The following is a 21,769-nucleotide window of genomic DNA, read 5'->3' as shown; positions in this document are numbered from 1 at the left end:
CTCACTGATCCAACCAGGCTGAACTCTGGGGAGACTGCAGGGGCTTCAGTGTTGGGCAGGGGTCTGAGCCCAGAGATATTTTTTAAAAATATATTTGTATTGATTTCAGAGAGGAAGGGAGTGGGAGAGAGAGATAGAAACATCAATGATGAGAGACAATCAGTTATTGGCTTTCTCCTGCATGCCCCACACTAGGGATCGAGCTTGCAACTTGGGCATATGCCCTGACTGGGAACTGAACAGTGACCTCCTGATTCGTAGTTTGACTTTCAACCACTGAACCACACCAGCCAGGTGCCGGAAGCCGGTCCACCCTTGCTGCTTGACACAGTCACTGCAGGGAAGAGACATCTGCACAGCTTATGTTTCAAGGGACCTGGCGTATATGGCATATGTTTTTTTACAGAGAGGAAGGGAGAGGGATAGAGAGTTAGAAACATAGATCAGCTGCCTCCTGCATGCCTCCCACTGGGGATGTGCCTGCAACCAAGGTACATGCCCTTGACGGGAATCGAACCTGGGACCCTTCAGCCCAAAGGCCAATGCTCTATCCACTGAGCCAAACCGGTTAGGGCAGCGCTATGTGTTTTAAACAGGACCACCTCCCCGAGAAAGGTTGTTTCCCCAGGTGAGGATTTTTTCCCTGGAGTTAGGGATTAACAGGACTAAGGAAGAGAATAATCAGTAAAACTCCCTAGTGTTACAGAAATACCACGTACTACTTATGAAGAACTTGGACTAAGACTGTTAGCAATAAATTTGGGACTTGTTGGGCCCACATCCCCAGGAGCCTGCCCACCAGGGAAAGCACCAAAGCCTATACCCCTGGAGACCCACCGACACAGGGCAGTCCCAGGGAAGGCAAGCAGCGAAGCTGGGAGGACATAACCTTTACTGGGTAGGATAATCTCCTTCAGTCACTTCCTTGTAGCTTATCAGTAGAGCAGTGACCTTGGAATAGCCCTTGTAATGGAACACAGAGATTAACCTAGACAAGATTAAAATCAACAGAACTAGATAGAGACAGGATTTTTGGCAAAGGTCAGATAAGAAACTATGGAAATAAAACAAGGAACTGTAGAAGGTTACCCAAAACATACCATGATGTGATTATAGAGGCATGCTTATAGGATCAAATGGTATAAATACAGATGTAACAGGACAATAAAGGGAGAACCTGGCTATTCTGATCAACTGAACGCTGTCTCCGTGTCATTCCTTCTTTGCCGATTCCGTCCACACCTTTGGGAACCCCTGGACCTGCTGGGGCTGGACTCCAACACCCAGGGGTCTTGGTGTCTGGGTACAGGGGGGCTGCAGGAGCAGAGGTAGCCACCTCTATGGCAATCCTCTCCCTGCAGTGTCTGGGCTCTGAGCCGGACCCCAAAGGGTCAGGGTGGGACTGAGGACTGGGCCCTTCAGGAGAGGCTTTGGGCGCCTCCTGGGGGGCTTCAGGCGCTTCCCTTGCTCTCTGCAAAAAGTCATTATTTGCTCCTGGACACTTCAGACAAAACAAGCATTGCCTGACCGGTTTGGCTCAGTGGATAGAGCATCAGCCTGTGGACTCGGGGGTCTCGGGTTCGATTTCGGTCAAGGGCATGTGCCTTGGTTGTGGGCACATACCCAGTGGGGAGTGTGAGGGAGGCAGCTGATCGATGTTTCTCTTTCATTGATGTTTCTAACTATCTCTCTCCCTTCCTCTCTGGAGAATCAATAAAATATATTTTAAAAAAATAAAAATAAAACAAGCATGATGCAGCAAAAACTACCAAAGTAACAATCTCAGCCTGTTAACTTGGGTCAGGAACCTCTCTTGCTCACAATCTGCCATAGATCCCCATTGACCCCTCCACAAAGGTGTCCGCTAGGCCACCATGCTCTCTGCTCAGGGCATGCGGGCCTTCTCCTTGCTCTGCCTCAGGGCCTTTGCTTCAGCTATGCCCTCTGCCTGACATTCTCTACCTGGTTCCTGCACTGTCCTCCTTCCAGCCCCTGCTGGGGGGTCATCTGCTCAGTGCCCCCCTCACAAATCCCAATGTAACTCTCAACCTGCCCCAAACCAGCTACACCCCCACGCCCCCCACCTACACACAACCCCACAGCATCCTCGGAAGTCCAGCCAGGCTTCTAACTTCCCTGCTGTCCCCGGAGGGATAGCGAGACATTCAATCCTCCTCTGTCTCTTGTGGTGTAGGTTTAGAACTGTCTTTCCCCACTTGTTCTTTTTCTTGATGGTGACTCTCCAAGGAGGCCAGGCACTGTCCAGAGGCTGGCCACAGTTTTCACTTGTGGTGAAGTTGCACTGGCATCGTGGGTCTCGTGTTATCTATTAAATGGGAGTGAGCTCTAGACTGCACTGCTGGATACAGCAGCCACTGGCACGTGGGGCTATTTCAACGTATATTATTATATTAACAAAAATAAACTGAGTTTAAAAGTCTGCTTCTTGGCCACACTGGCTAAATTTCCCTGCCCAGGAGCCCATGCACATTGGGCCTTGCTGGGCATATCAGAGACCCACAGCGCCTGCCACAGTGCGGCTGGGAATGCTCCCCAGGTCAAGGGGATAAAGTCGGCCTGGCCTCTCCATTGGAAAAAATTATTTTTTCCCCTTTGCAACTAAGAAGTAACCTGGGGGGGGGAGGGGGAGGGTGATCCATAATAATTTCAAGAGTGTGCATTTTTGAGCATCTACTGTATGCAGGCACCACGGGGAGCACAGGAAGAGAATGACTTTTGCCTCCTGGTTGTGATAGCACAGGTATGGGTCTCTCTGCCCACTCAGGCTGTTGGGCTCCTAGGATTATGAAACCCGACAGGTAGGTCTGGAAAGTTTTCCTTCAACATCTGGGATGGGTGACAGCTGAAGTCACCTCCCTCCCTTACCACACGATTCAATTCAGAACAGCCACCCCCACAACCTCCCAGGTCCTGGCCTTTCTCAGAGGCCCCATCTGCACCCCTCACGCTGTGCGCTCGACATCAGGAACCAGACCAGACACCCCTTGTCTGTTTGCCTGTCTCCATGCTGGTCCCCAAGTTCTGTGAGAGCAGGGACCCTGCCTATTGCGTTGCTCATTTCCCTAAACCCGTTTGCCCCAGACCAGATGTCCATTGTCCTTCTCCTTCTTCGGGGCCGCTGCTCAGGGTCCTGGCCCCCATACCTCCTGTCTCCTGCTCCTGCCTTCTACACTCCCATGCAGCCAACCTCTGCCTAGAATCTTAGGGTGCGTAGGAGTGGAAGCGCCTGGCATACAGTAGGCATTCAATGAATGTTGGGTTGTATTATTCAACGCCTTGGGCATGCGAGCTACATAGAACAGGGAGACAGATGGGAGGGGTGGCAAAAACCCATTGGGAGAAATAAAGGCAGGTGTCAAGACAATAGACATGGCTCGACAAACCACTCTACCCTCACGCGTCTTGCTCAGTAAAGTAAGGGCCCGTGGCCAGCAGGGACTGACGGCTGGTTCCAAACGAAAGGCCGCCTAGGCGCTAAAAAGGTGCGATAGGCTGGAGAGGCGGGGAGCCGCGACGACATATTATGTCACTCGAGCTCCAAGCCCAAGCGACCAGGCGTGGCATAGAATTGGGGTGATATATACAAACAACTACCCTTCTCCTCCCCACAGCGTATTTAAAGGCAAACAATGAAATTACTTTACAGTTAGAGCAATATAGGTTACACTTCCATTTGACCTGGCTTTCTACAGCGCCACATCAACAAACATCTCCTACCGTTGCGCTTATTTAAGGTGTCTTTGATCACATAAAACCCTCATATATTGACTAGTTTTACCGTCCAAGCATGTACTAGAAGCCGCGGGGTATTGTGGGGGCAGTATGTAAAAGACCGGGCAGACGCAGCCCCGCCCCCCGGCGCGGCCGGGCGAGAGGGCGGGGCCGCCGCGGGCCCAGCGCCGGCATCCCTACGTTCCCCGCGGGCGTGGAAGGGCTGTTCTTTCCGGCGTTGCGACTCGCTGGCGTCAGCAGGGCCGTGGAGGCGGAAGATGGCGGCGGCGGCGGCGGCCCTGGGGCCGTGAGGAGCGCGGCGGCGGAGAGGACGGCCGATGGCGGCCGAGAGGCGCCCTCGGGGACCCGCGGGCCGTTAGGGTGCGACGCTGGGCGGCATGTCGGAGCACGCGGCGCCCGGAGCCCCGGGGCCCGGGCCCAACGGCGGCGGCCCTGCCCCCGCGCGCGGGCCCCGCACCCCCAACCTAAACCCCAACCCGCTCATCAACGTGCGCGACCGGCTCTTCCACGCGCTCTTCTTCAAGATGGCAGTCGCCTACTCGCGGCTCTTCCCGCCCGCCTTCCGCCGTCTCTTCGAGTTCTTCGTGTTGCTCAAGGTGACCGTGGCCCCGACCCCCGACTCTTGACCAGCGGCCGGATCCACCCCCCCAGACTTGCAACCTCTTCCCCGATCCCGCCCAGGACAGCCCACCCCTTTCACTTGGAGGTCTAGACCGGGTCCGGTCCGTTGGGTACCCTCCCCTTTTGTCTGCTGCCCTAGCTCCTGGCCCCCTTTTCTGACACTTCACCCCCGGAAAGACCCAGGTCTCACCCTGTGGGTGGTACCTGATCCCGACTCCAGGCGCTCCCAGTCCTCTCCAGGCAGCACCCATGCTCGGCCTCACCCTCCGATGGCCCAATTCCCGGAGGCCTGGAGCCTTGTTCCGACCTGCCTAGGACCCCCTGCCAGCCCTGCCACGTGGGATCCTCACCTCGGGAAGACACCCCTCACCCCCCATCCTGCCCTCTCTTGCCTGACCTGGCCCAGGTCCCCAACCCTCAAATTGGGAAAGATTCCAGACACACCCCGCTCCCTTAGGACACACCCCAGGACCACCCACCTGCACTAGAAACGCGCCCCCCCCCCCCCCCTTCCATCTCTTCCTTCTGCATCCCCTTTTCTGGGGCTCTTCCCCTCCTTGGGACCTTCCACCAGTCTCTACCCCACCCCTTCCTCCTCTTAGCCTTACAGGGGAATGTGACCTAGCTGAGGTCACCTCGCCAGGGTTGGTGACAAAGTCACTACTACTCATGTCATAACAAGAGACTGTACACAAACCTCCTTCCCATCCTCCCTCAGGTGGCATAGAGGTTTCAACCATGTGTGCAGCTCAGGAAGGACCGCCGTTGACAGCTAAGAAGGGGGCTGGTCCGCTCAGGGGGGGGGCCCAGAGCTCACTGGGCACCAGGGTTCTGGGTCCTTAGTGGAGGGGTGGTTCCAGTTGTTGCTTGACCCAGCTGAGAAAAGGGAGAAACAGGCATTTGGTTTCCCGTCAGAGTACAGCCAGGGAGGGGCTGGGGTGCGGGCATGGCCAAGCCACCTTTGGTTCTAATGCTAGATGTGGAGGCACTTGGGTTGCTGGCCGGTCCCAGGGCCTGGAGAGCGGGGCTGGGAGCTGAGCATGGAGGCTTCCAGGTGAACTGCGTGCTTCCTGCCACAGCTGTGGGTCCCAGGCCCCGCCCCCTGCACTTAACAACTCCCATCACCAGCTTGGTGGTCCCCAGACACCATGTTGGAAAGAAAGGCTGGGGTGCATGCTGGCTGGTAGGAGGCTCCTCTGGCCGCCCACACGGCCTCACCCAGCCCCATCCTCACCTCTCGGAGGCCTCAGCTGTTGTCTTCAGCATCTGTTGAGACCTGAACAACCAGGTGCTACAATGTCTGTCTGCTGAAATCTTAGTGATGCTCTAATCTCCATCCTTCTGTGGCACTTTTGTCTGCAAGTGAAGGAAACAGTTTACATTGGCCCAAGAGAGATCTTGGAGCTCATGCAATGGGGAGACTGGGATGGCCGGATCCAGGCAGGCAGCAGTGTGCTCGGAGGTGGGACCTCTCCCCACCCTCAGGTCACAGCACTGCTGCCAGGCCAGGAGTTGGTGCCTTAGTGACCTGGCCTTTGCCCAGTTTGCAGAGCAGACTCCAGAGGGGAGGCCAGGTGGTCTACAGCTGGCATTGGTTCTACCCTTTGGGGCTCATGGCCCCATAAGGATGGGGTTCTGGTGGCTGTGTAGCCAGGGGCAACTCACCAGCCGCCTGAGTATCAGTGTCCCTGTCGGATGGCAGAGAAGGACTTTGTGCTCTGGTCTCTGTGGCCCAGGCTTTTCCAAGCTGTGGTTCTGGACCACACAGCGAGCTGGTCCTGGAGAGTAGTAATTTGGTAGGAGCTTGTGTGTGGTGAGGGTGGTCGGAGGCTGTGCTGGCCCAGCTGAGGGATCACCGCAGTCTCTGACTGAATAGCCACTGGGGTCACCAGTTCCCTGACATCCATCTTTTCCTGGGAAGGCTGGCACCACATTGGACCAGCTGCGCCCTTTCCCCAAGGGTAGGGCAGTGGGTGGTATGCATGGGGGCGATGCCTTGGCATGGGCTCTAGGCTGGGAAGGTGACACTTATCCAACTGGGGCCCCATGAGAAGCAAGATTGTCAGACAGTGAGGTGAGTTCTTGGGGAGGTGGGTGTTCCTCAGTAGATCCAAATGGAGGGCCCTTTTGATGCACTTACTTTGAGTCGGGCAGAAGTTGCTGTTGGTGACCTAGGGCAGGGACCCCCCTCGGCACTTCTGATATCAGGCTACTTGCTCTTTGTGGGGGCTGTCCTGATCACTGGAGTGCTGAGCAGCAGCATCCCCTAGCGCAGTGATGGCGAACCTTTTGAGCTGGGCGTGTCAGCATTTTGAAAAACCCTAACTTAACTCTGGTGCCGTGTCACATATAGACATTTTTTTATCTTTGCAACCATAGTAAAACAAAGACTTATATTTTTGATATTTATTTTATATATTTAAATGCCATTTAACAAAAAAAAATCAACCAAAAAAAGGAGTTCGCGTGTCACCTCTGACACACGTGTCATAGGTTCGCCATCACTGGCCTAGCGCCACCCCCTGAGGATAGGACCACCCAGATGAGACCCCTGCTGTCCTCATTTTGCCTATGGAGAAACTGCCTCAAAGAGGCAGAGCGAGCTGGCCCTGTCATCGTGGGAGGGGTGCAGAGTGCTTAGTGGGCAAAGAAGGCTGTTTTTAGCTGGTGAGGTCAGGGGCACTCTGAGGACAAGGCAGAGTGTGAGGCAGCTAGGCAGGCCTCCTGGGGACAGTGGGAGCCCAGCAGGTGGCCCAGGGGTGGTGGCACCTGGGCTGGGCCTCCCAGGGAGCAGTTAGTTGATAGTCTCTCTGAGAGAGGGGGTTCCACACGCACATGAGTGCCTCATCCTGGCTCACATGGAGCAGGGTGGTCAGGACCTTGGACCAGTGACACCCTTAAGACCGTATGCTGCCAGGAGAGGACAGGGTGGGTTTGGAGCTTAGGGAACCTCAGAGCCCGGGGTTCCCTTCCTTCCCCAACAAAGCTCAGGCCTCACTTTCCGGTGGGGCCCCCTGCCCCCAGGCCCTGTTCGTGCTCTTCGTCCTGGCCTATATCCACATCGTCTTCTCCCGGTCTCCCATCAACTGCCTGGAGCACGTGCGCGACAAGTGGCCACGAGAGGGCGTCCTACGCGTGGAAGTACAGCAGAACTCGAGTCGCGCGCCAGTCTTCCTGCAGTTTTGTGACAGTAGTCACAGCAGCTTCCCTGGCCTGTCTGCGGAGCCTGGTGGCCTGGAGCTAGAGGAGGAGGAGGAGGAGCTGACCATGGAGATGTTTGGGAACCACTCCATCCAGGTGAGTGTGCAGGAGGACGTCACTGTTGGGGAAGCTCTGGACCTTGCAGGGCCCGGCACTCGTGGCCTTGGGACGGGATGTGGGTGCTGTGCGAAGCAGACTGTTACCTGGAAGGGACTGGCCTCATTCTGGGGATGCTGAGGAGGCCCCGGGAGGGTTTGGGCTGAGAGCCCAAGCAGTCCTGGTCATCCCGATGACGCAGCTGCCCGCAGGGATGGGTACAGACACTCACCTGGAGATGGCTAGGATCTTGGTGCTGGGTGAGGGGTCTTTTCGTGAGATGCTGGTCAGAGGCCCTTCCGCCCCAGAGGTGGAGGATATTCTGGCAGCGGCTGGGGGTTACGGTGGACAGGGGCAGAGTGCATCTCCTTCCAGGTGGCAGGAGAGGGGCCTCTCTGCCAGACGAGGGCCCACTGACACCCTGTCTCCTGGTGACCCACAGTTTGAGTTGGACATTGAGCCCAAGGTGTTCAAGCCGCCCGGTGGCCCTGAGGCCCTGAATGATAGCCAGGAGTTCCCCTTCCCTGAGACACCCTCAAAAGGTATGTGTTGCCAAGATGTCAGGGGGAGTCACACTCCTGGACATGGAGAATGGCCACTCCGAGCTTCCATTTCCCTATCTGTCAGCAGCATGTGAGGCAATAGAGGTGCTCCTGGGCCCTGGTCACACTCCCTCTCTGGCTCCTCCTCTGAAGGAGGGAGGTGGGGTTGGCTGAGGCTCTGTAGGCTGACAGGCCATTCTCACCCACAGTGTGGCCACAGGATGAATACATTGTGGAGTATTCGCTGGAGTACGGCTTCCTGCGCCTGTCACAGGCCACGCGGCAGCGGCTCAGCATCCCGGTCATGGTAGTCACCCTGGGTGAGTCACCCTGGGAGAGGGCCATGGTAGGGAGTGATCCAGAAACACTTAAAGATGGAGGTCTGGTCCAGCCAGTGTGGCTCAGTAGTAGAGCATTGACCTATGAACCAGGAGGTCACAGTTTGATTCCTGATCAGGATACTTGCCTGGGTTTCAGGCTTGATCCCCAGTGGGGGGGTGTGCAGAGGCAGCAGATCAGTGATTCTCATCATTGATGTTTCTCTCTCCCTCTCCCTTCCTCTCTGAAATCAATCCTATATAATAAAAGGCTAATATGCAAATTGACCAGACGGTGGAACAACCAGTCGCTATGACGCACACTGACCACCAGGGGGCAGACAGTGCGTTCCCACAGGGGGAGTGCCGCTCAGCCAGAAGCCCTGAGCTGGGCCCACGGCTGCTGAGCACAGCATCGGTGACGGGAGCCTCTCCTGCCTCCGCAGCAGCGCTAAGGATGTCCGACTGTGGGTTTAGGCCCGCTCCCCACAGTTGGACATCCCCCAAGGGCTCCTGGACTGTGAGAGGGCACAGGCCGGGCTGAGGGACCCCCACAAGTGCACGAGTTTCGTGCACCGGGCCTCTAGTAAGAATATATTTTTTAAAAAAAAGACCGAGGTCTGGGGACCATCCCCCAGGGCCTGACAATCACAGCACTGCCCAGGTGGGATGGATGCGGGCCAGTGGGGGCCTTACCCCTGTTGGTGTGCCACCCGCAGATCCCACACGGGACCAGTGCTTCGGGGACCGCTTCAGCCGCCTGCTGCTGGCCGAGTTCCTAGGCTATGATGACATCCTCATGTCCAGTGTGAAGGGTCTGGCTGAGAACGAGGAGAACAAGGGTGCGATTGGGACCAGCGCTGGGGAGGGTGTGGGGTACAGTGTTGGGGGCTGGAGGGCAGACAGTGGTGCTCACAGCCTCCCTGTATAGGCTTCCTGCGGAACGTGGTGTCAGGCGAGCACTACCGATTTGTGAGCATGTGGATGGCCCGAGCATCCTATCTGGCTGCCTTCATCATCATGGTCATCTTCGTGAGTGTCTTGATACTGGGCTGGGCAGAGGGTGTGGGGGCAGGTGGCCGTTCCCTGGCCTTACACGCCTTCCTTTGCAGACCCTGAGCGTGTCCATGCTGCTCCGCTACTCCCATCACCAGATCTTTGTCTTCATTGGTGAGTCTCCTGGCCTGGTGGCGGGAGGAAAGGTGGGGTCAGCCTCAGGCCCCCATGGCCCCCTGCCCACCCCACCCCCCAAGGGGCGCCTCACCCGGTCTGCCCGCCCACCACCCTCTGCCCGCAGTGGACCTGCTGCAGATGCTGGAGATGAACATGGCCATCGCCTTCCCTGCAGCGCCCCTGCTGACCGTCATCCTGGCCCTCGTGGGTGAGGACCTCTCTGCCCACCATTCTGCCTTCTCACCCAGTCCCCTACACCCACCTCCCCTCTGTTCCTGGCCTTCCCACCATGCCCACCGCAACCCACGGTCTCCTGTAGGGATGGAGGCTATCATGTCGGAGTTCTTCAATGACACCACCACCGCCTTCTACATCATCCTCATCGTGTGGCTGGCTGACCAGTATGATGCCATTTGCTGCCACACCAACACCAGCAAGAGGCACTGGCTGCGGTGAGTGCCACGGGTCCAGGCGGGGTCAGGGTGGGATATGGACTGGCGGCACCTCACTGTGCCCCCTGCAGGTTCTTCTACCTGTACCACTTCGCCTTCTATGCCTACCACTACCGATTCAATGGGCAGTACAGCAGTCTGGCCCTAGTCACCTCCTGGCTCTTCATCCAGGTGAGGGGCCCTGCCTACTCCTCGAGGTCCAGCCTGTGGGAGGTCTGGCCCTGTGCTGGGCCTGACCCACGCCCACCCTCCCTCCAGCATTCCATGATCTACTTCTTCCACCACTATGAGCTGCCCGCCATCCTGCAGCAGATCCGCATCCAGGAGATGTTGCTACAGACACCACCGCTGGGCCCTGGTACCCCAACGGCGCTGCCGGATGACCTCAACAACAATGGAGGCGCCCCGGCTGCTGCCCCTGACCCTGCCAGCCAGCCCCCCGCCCTGGACCCTGGCTCACTGGGGGCTGGTGGTGTCCCCAGGCCTGTAGCTGAAGCACCCAGCTCTCTGGTAGCTGCGGCAGCCTCAGTGGCTGCAGCGGCCAGTAGTGATCTGGGCTGGATGGCAGAGACAGCTGCCATCATCACAGACGCCTCTTTCCTGTCTGGCCTGAGCGCCTCCCTTCTGGAGCGGAGGGCAGCTAGCCCCCTGAGCCCGGGTGGGGGATTCCCTCGGGGCCTCCAAGCCCCCCAGGACAGTGTCCCCCCAAGCGACTCCCCAACACCTGACACAGGCCCTCTGGCTGCTGGAGCGAGTGGGCCCATCCCTGAGTCCCCAGCCCCGACAGATGAAACCTCGGAAATTGGCTCCTAAGTCCTGGGCAGCTGAGTGCCTCTGTCCCTGGCTGTCCAGGCCAGCTGGGTGTGACCTGGCTGGGGTCCTTGGGGATCAGGGAGGCTGTCCCCGGTGTCTCTGGGATTGCCCAGTTGGCCTTGTGTTGGGGTCCATCTGGTTTGCCCAGGGGTGGGCTTCTCTCTCCCGGGTGTGGGGCCTGCCCACAGCCTGTCCCTGCCACATTTGTGGTGGGTCCCCTCAGCCAGCAGATCAAGGCAGGCTGATGAGCTAGGGCAGAAAAAAGGGATGGGGTCTCCATAGAAGGCTCTGGAAGGGGTTGGTGTAAGGTCTGGAGCAAGCTGTATCTAGGGGGAGAGCCTAGCAAGTCTCTGAGCCAGGTGAACAATGGTGGGGGCCTCCCTCACTGTCCTGGCCACTCAGCGGGTGCTCTGTTGTGCGCAGTGCCTTTTCCACAGCCCCTGCCCCCATATATGCGTGCCAGGGCTGGGGTATTGGCACAGGGACACAGTGTGTGGGCGCCAACTGTCAAAAACAGCAACCGGGCGCTAGGGTCCAGCCTTGCTCCTGCTGGAGAGAGCCAACGGCCCAACTATGTCACTCGGTGAGGACTGCAGAGTGCTCATTCCATTCTATTTAATTGCAGTGTACAAAATTGTGTTTGTATATAGAATAAACTGTCTGTTGACAGCACCCAGCCAGTGTCTGCATGCACCCGGTGCTGGGATTAGCTCCTGCAGGGTCCGCCCTCATGCAAAGTCAAGTGGGCTGGGTGTGGTGTGGCATGGCCACCTCCCAGTGATGAAGCAGGTGGAGACCACTGGAGGCCTAGAGCAGGCACAGTGGCCCATCGCAGCTGCCACCCGGGAGCTGGGCCAGGAGCTCCCCATGCCGCACCAGCGCCTGATGGAGCCTTGAACGTGCGTCCGCAATGTGCTGCTCCAGTTCCTCCAGCTCCCCCGGGCGTGGGGCGCCAGTGGGCAGCATGGTGGGTGGCTGGCCATTGGAGCAGAGCTGGATGGGACCCTCAGGTGACCTGTTCCCCTCCACATCTGTGCCCACTACTGATGGAGCAGTGGCCAAGGTTGGCTCCAGAAGGAAGTGCACATGACGCTCCCTTACCATGGCCTGGCACACCCGTGTCCAGTTGCCCTGGCCTGAGCGGGCAGTTGGTATGTCTTGTTGCTGCTTCTCCAGATCCCTGGGAACAGAGGATGGATGGGGCTGAATCAGTATCCCCCAAGGAACAGGCGGTCCCTCTCTGCTCTCTCGGGTCAGGGTTCCTAGGAGGCTGTGAGTGGTGGGAGGCATGGACTTACTGGTTCGGCTTGAATGGGAGTGGGGCCTGCAGGTGTAAGATGGCAGGCCTGAGGCGAGTGTAGGAGCTGGTGGAGTGGGAGCCCCTTACCTTGGTTCAGGTTCTTTCTGCTTGTCCAGCGGCTCTGTGTTGAGGGCGAGGTGGATTCTCTGTGAGCCAGATAGAGGCTGTGTTGGGTCAGGTTGGGATGTTGCCCATGCTTGCCCGCCCTGTGCCATCTCCTCACCTGACTTGTGTGTAGCCAGTACTGCAATCTGTTACCCCTCCGGATACATGGCAGCACCAGGTGGTAGAAGATGTGCTCCCCCAGAGAGCTGAGCAGGGCACTACCCAGGCCCAGGCAAAGCAGCACAAAGAGACCGGAGAAGTGGTAGATGCCCATCTGCAGGGTCTGCAGAGGTGGGACACAGGCACCAGCCCTTCATGGTCATGGCAGACCCTTGGGGAGCCCTGGCCTGGAGGACACAGGTTGGGCCAGAGACGGACCTGGGGCTGTACAGTTGGATTGGGAGGCTAGGGCTCCATATTCTGGAGCAAGGTTCCAAGGAGGAGAGGGCACTGGAGCTGGGCTTTTGTAGGATGAACAGGACTGCACAAAAGCAGACAAATACACATCTTGCTTATGCTCAGGGGATTGGCCACCTCAGCCCACACAGGCTCAGAGCCCCCACACCGTACCCACACCCTGTGTCCCAGGCCCTGTCCCACCTCTGTGACAGCAAGTACCCGCTTCCCACAAGGTACCATCTTGTACCACTTGTCATGCAACAGATCGATGAAGCCAGAGGACTTGTAGCGGCTGATGAACTCGGACAGGTTGGAGGTGAGCGGTGAGTTCTGAGGGAGTCCGATGCCATAACCTGATGAAGGCCAGGCATTGGGTTGGACCAGACTGGACACAGCCCAGGGGAGCTGTGCCCACTTTGAGCCCTCAGTGGCTCCCTGCAGCCTCAGGGTCACTGGTCTCGGGCCTCTCACCCTCAATGGCAAAGGGCTTGCCCACAGTCAGCAGTTTGCAGTCGGCGTCGATGGAGACCTCATAGTCCAGGAGTGACTTGTCCATGATGAAAGCATTGAGCTTAGGGGGGTCGCTCCTGTGGGGATGTGGAGGGGGTGAACACCTGGCCTGGTAGGCCTCCCTGCCTCCCCCCCCCCCAAATCCTGCTGTATGCCCTGGCCTCACGTGAGCATGGCAACGCCATGGGGTGTTGTGGGTACGCTGTGTTGCCGCATGTGCGCGTGCATCTCAGGGAAGCTCTTCTTGATGTAGGCCTCTGCACTGCTCTCCCACACAGTGCCAAAGCGGAAGCTCTGGGATGGGTGGTGCAGCTGTGGGCAGGTGAGTGGTCAGTGCCAGGCCCTTCTCTGCACTCACCTGCATTCCCACCTGACTCTGCTCTGGCCTCCCACCCAGGCCCAAAGCTCTCAACCAGCGTCTCCCCTCCCGGCTGACAGGCCAGGTCATTTTCTGTGGAGGGTTGTCCCAGGCACTGCAAGTGTAGAGCAGCATCCCTGGCCCCATGCTCACAATGCCGGGAGTACCCCCACCGTGATAACCACAGATATCCCCTGTGGGCAGGCACTACCCAGAGTTCATCACACAGACGTGGCCCTGAACTCCAGACCTCCTCCCACCACTTCCTCCGGGGCTCCTTGTTCTCCCTCCTCTCATCCCATGACCTGTCCTGCAAACCCCGTGGGGTCGGCTCTGCCTTAAGAACACCCGCCACCATGCCCTGGTCCATGGTGGTTAGAGCATTAGCCGTCACATCAAAGGGTCACAGATTTGATTCCTGGTCAAGGGCACACAACTGGGTTGTGGGTTTGCTCCCTGCCTCCAGTCCGGGCACATGCAGGAGGCAACCAGTCAATGTGCTTCACATTGATGTTTCTCTTTCCCTCCCCCTCTCTCTCTGAAAAACAATGGAAAAAAATATCCTCAGGTGAGGATTAACAAAAACCTCACCCACAGCCAACCTACTGCCTACCTCCTCAGTAGCCCCCACCATCTCTCTTGGAGCAGCGCAGCCTCCCACCCTGCTCTCAGCACTGCCCATGTTCTGTGCAAACTCCTACTGAATGAGCTAGAGCACCACCAAAAGCCACACCAGCTGGACTGAACCTCTACAAGTGGCCACACCTAGTGAGTGGCTGGTGCATCTACGTTTTATTACTGATTTACAAAGGACGGGGTGAGGGGGACAGCAGAACAAGCTGAACACCCCGCAGTGGTCGGCAAACTGCGGCTCGGCAAACCGCGGCTCGCGAGCCACATGTGGCTCTTTGGCCCCTTGAGTGTGGCTCTTCCACAAAATACTGACTTCTGCGCATGGGCCACGAAGTTTCAATCACACTGTATGTGCGCGGCCGCACGTGGAATTTTGTGGAAGAGCCACACTCAAGGGGCCAAAGAGCCGCATGTGGCTTGCGAGCTGCGGTTTGCCGACCACGGCCTTAGGGGATGCAGTCAGCCAGATTCAAACAGTAGGAGATGCTATGAACAACAAAAACCCAACAACAACTTCAACAAACACTAGGAAACAAGTGAGAGGGAATTCAAGAGCTGGAAGGGTTCTACCATCTGCAAATGTGTCAAACTGGAAGAAAAAAAAAACACAACTGGGAAAATGGGTCCAATATTTGTCAAAATTCCAAGTATTTATGATGAAATTATATAAGGTCTGGGATTTGTTTTGTAATAACTCAGCAACTGAGGTCAGTGATGGATGAAAGCAGCTGGCAGTTGACTTTGGAGCCAGACAATAGGTTCATTCATGGTCTTTGCTTCCCACTTAGGGATATTCAAAACTTTTTGATTAAAAAAGAAAAATATGTATCCCTGGCCAGTGTGGCTCAGTTGGTTGAGAGTTCTGTGCACTGAAATCTCGCCAGGTCAACTCCCAGTCAGGCACATGCCCAACTTGTGGGTTCAGTCCCTGGTAGGGGTATGTGCAGGAGGCAACAGATCAATGTTTCTCTCTCTCTTCCTCTCTCTCCATAATCAATTTAAGCCCAGCCGGCATGGCTCAGTGGTTGAGCGTCGATTTATGAACCAGGAGGTAATAGTTCAATTCTCAGTCAGGGCACATGCCTAGGTTGCAGGCTCAGTCCTCGGTGTGGGGTGTGCAGGAGGCAGTCGATCAATGATTCTCATCATTGATGATTCTGTATCTCCCTCTCCCTGTCTGAAATCAATAAAATTATTTTAGATATATAAATAAATGTTTTAAAAAATAAAAAGATGTAGACTGGGGCACACCCCTGCTCTGCCCACAGCCCTCCAGGGCTCCCAGAAGTTTCATCTCAGAGGGAACTACTTTAGAAGCCCAGGGCCTCCTGCATCCATAGGCCCTCCATGACCTGCCCCCTCTGTTACCTCCCTGACCTCACCTCCCTCCCTCCCTCCGCTCCCTCTCTCTCCTCCTAGTTGTTCCTCCAACACCCCAACAATACCAGGCAAGGTCCTGCCACAGGGCCTTTGCATGGGGGCTGTGCCCTCTCCTCTCTGACATCCATATAAAAGTCCCTCATGTCACCCCTCCCAGAGGAATTTCTGACCTCCATTTGAGAAAATGTCCAAACATTCCTGTGTCCCTCCTCTGCCTTATTTTTGGCCCTGGCACTCACACACCATCTGTTTTGCTTATCTATCTTGATTCTTTCCACGTCTCCACCGGGGATGGGGATCGTCACCTATTTTGTCCCAGCTGTGTTCCCAGTGCCTGGCACACCACAGGTGCTCAATAAATGTTTGCATGAGTAAATGCCACAGGTAGTTGGGTCTCAGGATGGGTAGTGTGTGAGTGGGCAACCTCCCAGCTCTGGCCACAGCCCCCACAGTCAGCCACCTTGGGGTCGTGAATCCCTGACAGCTCCTCGAAAGTCTTGTCCCCGACCATGACGGCAGCCAGGTTGGCTGTGTAGCTAGACAGCACGAGCAGGCAGAAGATGGCCCACAGGTTCATGAGCAGACGCCCGGTGGGGCACTTGGGGGTTTTGCTGGATACTGTGCGTCCAAACAGGATGGCGTAGCAGAGGTTGAGGGCCGAGGAATAGGAGAAAACGGTGCCGCGGTTCCGGCCGCGGGGTGTGAGGCCATAGGGGCTGCACCACTCGTACAGCGTGAGGAAGAGCGCGGTGAGGTGCAGGGCGGCAAAGACACCCAGCCACATAGACCAGTGCAGCGGCCACATAAAGGCCCCAAGAGGTGAGGCTGTGTCTCTCGCCCGCACCATGATGCCCAGGCTGGTGGAGAAGAAGGGGCTGCTGAAGTCTACCACCTTCAAGCGGGCTGAGTTGATGCTAAAGCTGGTGACTGCCATGTGGGCCCTGCCAGCTAGCAGGTCACCCACCAGGCCAGTCCAGCGGCCATCCCGCAGGGCACCGTACTTGCCATCGCCCACAATGTATAGCTCAAAGTCAAAGGGTGTGTCCTCTGCCAGGCGCTCCAGCAGGTCAATGCAGTAGCCATAGCAACACTTGCGCAGAGCACGGGACACCGAGCCGTTGGCCAGGGCAGCAAACAGCGCGTCCAGGGTGGCAGAGTCGTTGGTGCCAGGGTCCAGGCACAGCTGTCCTGCTGGGCACTGCCCATCCTCATCTGGTTCTCGGGCAAACACAAAAGGATGCTCCACCAGGGTCACCACACGCAGCTTAGGCCGGACCCGGGCACCCGGCGGGGATGGGGGCTGCACAGCAGTACCCCCTGGCTCCAACTCCAGCCTCCCATCCTGCCAGCTGCCCAGTGTGGCCCAGGCTGGGGTGCCCAGCGGGTCCTGGCGCAGGCTCCACACCTGGAAGTGCCGGGACATGTACACCTGGGAGGAGCTGGTCACCCACACTGGTCCTGTGTGGCCCTGGAAGGATGTGTTGCTCAGGAACCTGGCAGGAGGTGGGAGGCAAACAGACATCAAGTAGTGGGAGTCCCCCCAGCAAAGCTCAGACTCAGCACAGACCAGGGACCACTGTGGATGCAGTTGTGTCCCCCCACACCAGGTCTCTACCAGCAGGGGCGTGAAGTCAACGCTGACCATCCAGTTTGAATGCCCAGGTAGTGCCCCCTAGCTCTGGGGAGCTGTCCACTCTCTAGACCTCCCCTGGGATCAGGCAGAGACACATGCCCGCTGCCCTCTCCCACTTCTCCCACAGTGCCAAGCATGCCCTTCACCAGAATTCCTTTCTCAGGCCTGTTTCCACCAAGACAGGGACAAAGCCACCCTCCCATGAGGCCACAGTGCCTGGCATATAGCAAGTGCCCAATAACGTTGCCCCAGAGGCAGCTCCATGTGGAGGCTGCACCCCTTCCTACAGCAGGGTCCCCACTCACTGTGCCAAGAAGTGGCCTGAGGACTGGAGTTTGGGTGGCTTCAGGTCATTGCAGTTGGTGGTGGCGGGGAGAAGGATACGCTCTGGCTGCACACGGGCCGCGCTGCCCAGCGCCTGTGCTATCAGCTCCACCGCGTCATGGATAGTGGCCTCCAGTGAGGGTCGGGCCACCTCGCCCAGTGCCAGCAGCCCAGGTGGCAGGCCCTCAGTGGGCAGTGCCTCTGCAGGCAGCGGCGTGCCTAGTACCCAGCGGGGCCCGGGAGGGGCAGCCTCCAGCACCTGACGGGCATGGGCCATGTCACAGCCAAGGAGCACGGCCACAGGTACTAGGGCTGAGCCCCCCTCCAGTGCCCCCAGCGAAGAAAGGCGGGCCTGCAACCCTGCATCACCGGTGTCCGGTCGGCTCATGTCCAGCACAAGCTTTGGGGCCCTGCCAGCCCGGCTTGTCCAGAGGGCCACCAGGCCACCAGGGTCCCGCGTGCGGCAGAGCACCAGGCCAACGTCCTCCCAGGCATGGGCCTGCAGCACGGACACCAGCACCTCCAGCAGCGTCTCCAGGGGGCTGGCCCAGTCCAACTGTAGGTGAAATGGGTTCTGGGAAGGGGGGTGGTCACAGTTAGGGCTGGTGACCACCATGTCCTTCCCACCCCCGCCAATAGGTGTCCAATAAACAGAGGACATCTTGATAACTAGACCTCATGCCTGTCTCCTCCCAGCCTACCTCTGCTCTAAACCCTTCCGTGTTCCCCACAGCCATCAGCACTAAGCCCAGCCTCCCTGGCCTGACATTTAGGGCCTTCTGCTGTGTCTCTGGCCACCCGGGTAGCATCCCACTTGGAGGATTTTTGCATGTGCCATTCCCAATCTGGAATACTTTTCTCTATGTCAGTCAACTCCTACACATTCTTCAAAACTCAGCCCCACTGCCCCCTCCTCTATTTAGACATTCCCATCCACCCTCAGAACTCTGGCTCCCCTCTGGACTCTCGCAACCTCAGATCCTTCATTCACCACAGTCCTGACCTCACCCACCCCTCCTGTCTGGGAACCCCTCAAGAGTCCAGGACTAAGGCTCCATGATCATCAACTGGCTGATGATTTCATGCTGGGAGCCAAGCCAGAGTGCTTCCTCTTAGGACTCCTACACATCACTGCCCCTGAGCCAGGCAAACCAGGGGCTAAGGGGTCCCTTGTGCCCAATGGCACCCAGAAAGTTCTCCTAGATTTGATCAGCCTGTGAAAGAGGGGAGAGCTTTGAGAGACATCTAAGGTGGGCAGGATGTTGCCTGCATGAGGACAGGGCACCCAGTGCAGGGGGACAGGCTGGGCACGGCTGCTCAGTCAGTCCCCACAAAAACCCGACAGTTCCAACTGCAGGGGCGCAGTTCTTAGAGGCGGCAGAAGAGGGCGCCACAGGCCTGGATTTGGGTCCTGCCTCTTCCATGGGGAGGAGACGGGTAGGAAAACGGGCCTCAGCAGTGAGCGGGGTTGGTGAAACTCCGGGCCTCTTCCAGGGTCCGGGTCTCCCTCCCAGAAGAGGGGCTTTAAGGTGTTTGGGGGGAGGGCGGCTCCCACCAGATCCACGTCCCTCTCTGCTGGGCCTAGGAGGTGTATATGGGGGTTCTTTTCCTGGGGCACAACAGGGTCCCCAGAGCCCTGCCTGTCACCCTTCTCTCCTCATCTCATTTTTTAAAAACTTCGTCCCAGATCTGGGCCTGTGGTGGGGATGGGGGTGTGTCTAGAAAATAAACTCCAAAAAGGTGGAGAGTGTGAAAGGAGGATGGAGTGAGAGTGGCCTGAGGACCCAAGAAGGGCACCCCACCCCCAGAGAGCAAAGAGGGAGGCCCTTCCCAGATCTGTGGTCCCGCCTGGTGGGAACCGAGAGCTGCCCTTGGCCCTGGAAGGGGCCGCTCTCAGGGAGCGGGATGGGTCCTGGGGCCAAGAGGGTGGGTGGCTGCAGTGGCGGGGCTCCACCACCAAGGCTCAGGGAAAGGGTCTGCACCCGAGTTCCGTGCCCCAAAGGGGGCATCCTGAGGGTCTGTATTCCGGGGTCCAGAGAAGTCCCGAAGGGTCCCGGAACCGTGGACCAGGGGAGCCCCTGGACTCCTGCCTCTGGTTACCATGCTCTGGGAGCACCCGGGGTCCAGGGGCCCAGGTCCTGCGAACCCAGCGGCGCCGTCATCGGACTCCTGAGCATCCCGGGGCCCCTGCATTTGCGGTCCAGAAGTCCATCCGTCCCGCGGGTCCCAGGGTCCCCGGGTCCCCGCACCCTAGGATCTCCCGGGGCCTCCCTGATCCGCATCCCGGACCCCCGAGTCCTGACTTCCAGCGTCGTGCGTACCGGGGCGCCGAGGGGTGCGCGCGCCTCCCGCCGTAGCAGGCTGAGCACGGGGGTCTCGGTGGCGGCCGCCAGGAAGTGCAGCTGCAGCAGCTCCGGCCGCGCCTCGGGGAAGGCGAGCACGGCTACCACGCCCGGCGCCGCCAGCGTCTGGCACAGGCCGAGGGCCAGCGAGGCGGGGTCGCGGGCGGGGGTCGCGGCGGCCACCAGTTCCAAGCTCAGGTTGTGCGGTAGCCGGTGCTCCAGGACGGCCCGGGCCAGGGCGGTGCGGGCGCGGGCTCGGGCGGCGGGTGCGCGGGGCAGGAGGGCGCCCAGGCGCACGGAGCCCCGCAGGCGCGCCAGGACGCCGCACGGCTGCGGGTGGCCCCCGGCGGGCACGGGTCCCAGCGCCAACGCCAGGCCCAGCCACAGCGCCCGCACAAACTCCATCCCGAAGTTACCGGCCGGTGTTGTGGGGAACCGGTGCTGTGGGGACTGAACGGCTGGTGCCACGCGCAGGAGGCAGGATCCCAGCCGGCCCAGGCCACACCCTTCCCCGCCCGGCCCCACAGTCCGGCGCCCGCCCTGGCGGCCACTCCCTGCCCCCACGCAATGCCAGCGAGCCACTAGGGAGGGGTTGGACCACTTCCCAGGCCGGGACACAAAGGCTCAAATGGCCACACGGCATGGGGGTTGGAAATAACCAGTTCTTCCCCTCTCTGTGCCAGGGGAGGAAATTGAGGCTGACACCAGGGAGAGATTTTGGTTAAAAATTGTCCCCAGACTTACCCTGTTCCACTCCAAGATTCCCCTCTAGCCCGGGAGCGTGGTGGCCCATTGTTCACTCGGGAAACGGTCAGGATTTGCCTCCATGGTCACGCAGCAGCACCTCCCACCTCCAAAAAGTGGTGTCCATCCGTACCCACCCACCTGCGTGGGCTTTAACGTGGTGTGCACCCTGGGAACTTAGGTGTGTCTGATGGGAATCCAGAGGATAGATCTCAAGTTCCCTAGCTGTGGGCAGGCAACTTAAACCAGAGAACTCCTCTTCACTCTTCAAGACCCAGTGCCAAATGCCACTGCTCTGAAAGATGTTCCCTCTTGTCACCCAGAAAGATGAACCATCCCCACCCCACTTAAGCTCACTCTGCCCACCTGGACTCCATCACACGCTGCCATCACGTTGCTTGAGTAACTGTTCATAGAGACACTTGGTTATATCACTGTCCACAGCTCCAGAACTTTCTATAGCTCCCTGCCACCTACCAATCCCCAAGCTTGTGTTCTCTGGGCCTCCCCACCCTAAATGACCCAGGTCCTTGCGGTCCTGGCACACAGCAGGCGTTCAATAAGTGCGGGATGAATCAGGGCCAGCAGCACTCCACGTGGCTCTCATCCAGGAAGGGTGTGGGTGGAGGACTGAGAAAATGGGGGTGTCTTCCAGACCCTTCTGGATGCAGAACAGCCTCCCAGCATCGAACATTCCAGCTCTAGAGAATAAATCCACCCTTGGCTCATTTTCTCACACGAAAACACTTTCTTTTGGAGCCGGTGTTAGAGGGCAAGGAAAAAAACGCCCTTCGATAAGTAAAAATGCAGTGCCAGCCAGCAATAAGGATTGAAATTTGAGATGACTGTAATGAGAACTGAATTCCAGGTGACCAGGTTACCCCATCCAGTCACCTGGCCAGGTGTCCCAGGAGAGGGAGCGTCCCCAAGGGTTCTGGATTCTGGTTCCCTCCCTGCGTGGGGCCACTGTCATGCCAGGGAACACCCACCTGCCATGATCCCAGGTGCGGCTCTGTTAGTGCCCTTAGGTTCCACTGGGCCTCGCCCCACCCTGGGGAACGGTCCCTCCGACT

At 58.2% G+C, this 21,769-nt stretch overlaps 2 protein-coding genes across 3 annotated transcripts; one reads left to right on the top strand and one right to left on the bottom strand.

Annotated features, from left to right (window-relative positions):
• Positions 1–3,960: 3,960 nt before the first annotated feature.
• Positions 3,961–11,640, top strand: TMEM259 (transmembrane protein 259). 2 transcript variants are annotated; one of them, XM_070415629.1, is made up of 11 exons: positions 3,961–4,349; positions 7,399–7,671; positions 8,114–8,213; positions 8,423–8,533; positions 9,250–9,372; positions 9,462–9,562; positions 9,643–9,700; positions 9,831–9,911; positions 10,023–10,155; positions 10,227–10,326; positions 10,414–11,640. In XM_070415629.1, exons 1-11 carry the CDS (start codon positions 4,131–4,133, stop codon positions 10,966–10,968), a joined length of 1,854 nt encoding a protein of 617 aa, XP_070271730.1. In that variant the 5' UTR covers positions 3,961–4,130; the 3' UTR covers positions 10,969–11,640. The 2 variants fall into 2 exon arrangements, with proteins under 2 accessions (XP_070271730.1, XP_070271729.1); XM_070415628.1 differs by having other exon boundaries at positions 9,828–9,911.
• A 135-nt stretch (positions 11,641–11,775) lies between these two features.
• Positions 11,776–20,357, bottom strand: GRIN3B (glutamate ionotropic receptor NMDA type subunit 3B). Its single transcript, XM_070413860.1, has 9 exons — positions 19,932–20,357; positions 17,592–18,184; positions 16,114–17,146; positions 13,449–13,594; positions 13,244–13,359; positions 12,974–13,125; positions 12,492–12,656; positions 12,356–12,414; positions 11,776–12,148 (listed from the first exon to the last, which is right to left on the bottom strand). Exons 1-9 carry the CDS (start codon positions 20,355–20,357, stop codon positions 11,776–11,778), a joined length of 3,063 nt encoding a protein of 1,020 aa, XP_070269961.1.
• Positions 20,358–21,769: the final 1,412 nt, after the last annotated feature.

This window comes from Myotis yumanensis, unplaced genomic scaffold (genome assembly GCF_028538775.1).
Source record: "Myotis yumanensis isolate MYYU_CA2020_CCGP unplaced genomic scaffold, mMyoYum1.0.hap1 SCAF_5, whole genome shotgun sequence".
Taxonomy (NCBI): domain Eukaryota; kingdom Metazoa; phylum Chordata; class Mammalia; order Chiroptera; family Vespertilionidae; genus Myotis; species Myotis yumanensis.
The sequence above is the reverse complement of the archived record's forward strand: the minus strand, read 5'-3'. Positions and strand labels throughout refer to the sequence as shown.

Coding starts and splice junctions, on each gene's coding strand:
- TMEM259 (XM_070415628.1), top strand. CDS start 4,131: ATGTCGGAGCACGCGGCGCCCGGAGCCCCGGGGCCCGGGCCCAACGGC. Junction 4,350..7,398: donor AGTTCTTCGTGTTGCTCAAG/GTGACCGTGGCC, acceptor CCCTGCCCCCAG/GCCCTGTTCGTGCTCTTCGT. Junction 9,701..9,827: donor CCAGATCTTTGTCTTCATTG/GTGAGTCTCCTG, acceptor CTCTGCCCGCAG/TGGACCTGCTGCAGATGCTG.
- GRIN3B (XM_070413860.1), bottom strand. CDS start 20,357: ATGGAGTTTGTGCGGGCGCTGTGGCTGGGCCTGGCGTTGGCGCTGGGA. Junction 13,595..16,113: donor CAGGGATTCACGACCCCAAG/GTGGCTGACTGT, acceptor ACCTGCCCACAG/CTGCACCACCCATCCCAGAG. Junction 12,415..12,491: donor ACTGGCTACACACAAGTCAG/GTGAGGAGATGG, acceptor TCTGGCTCACAG/AGAATCCACCTCGCCCTCAA.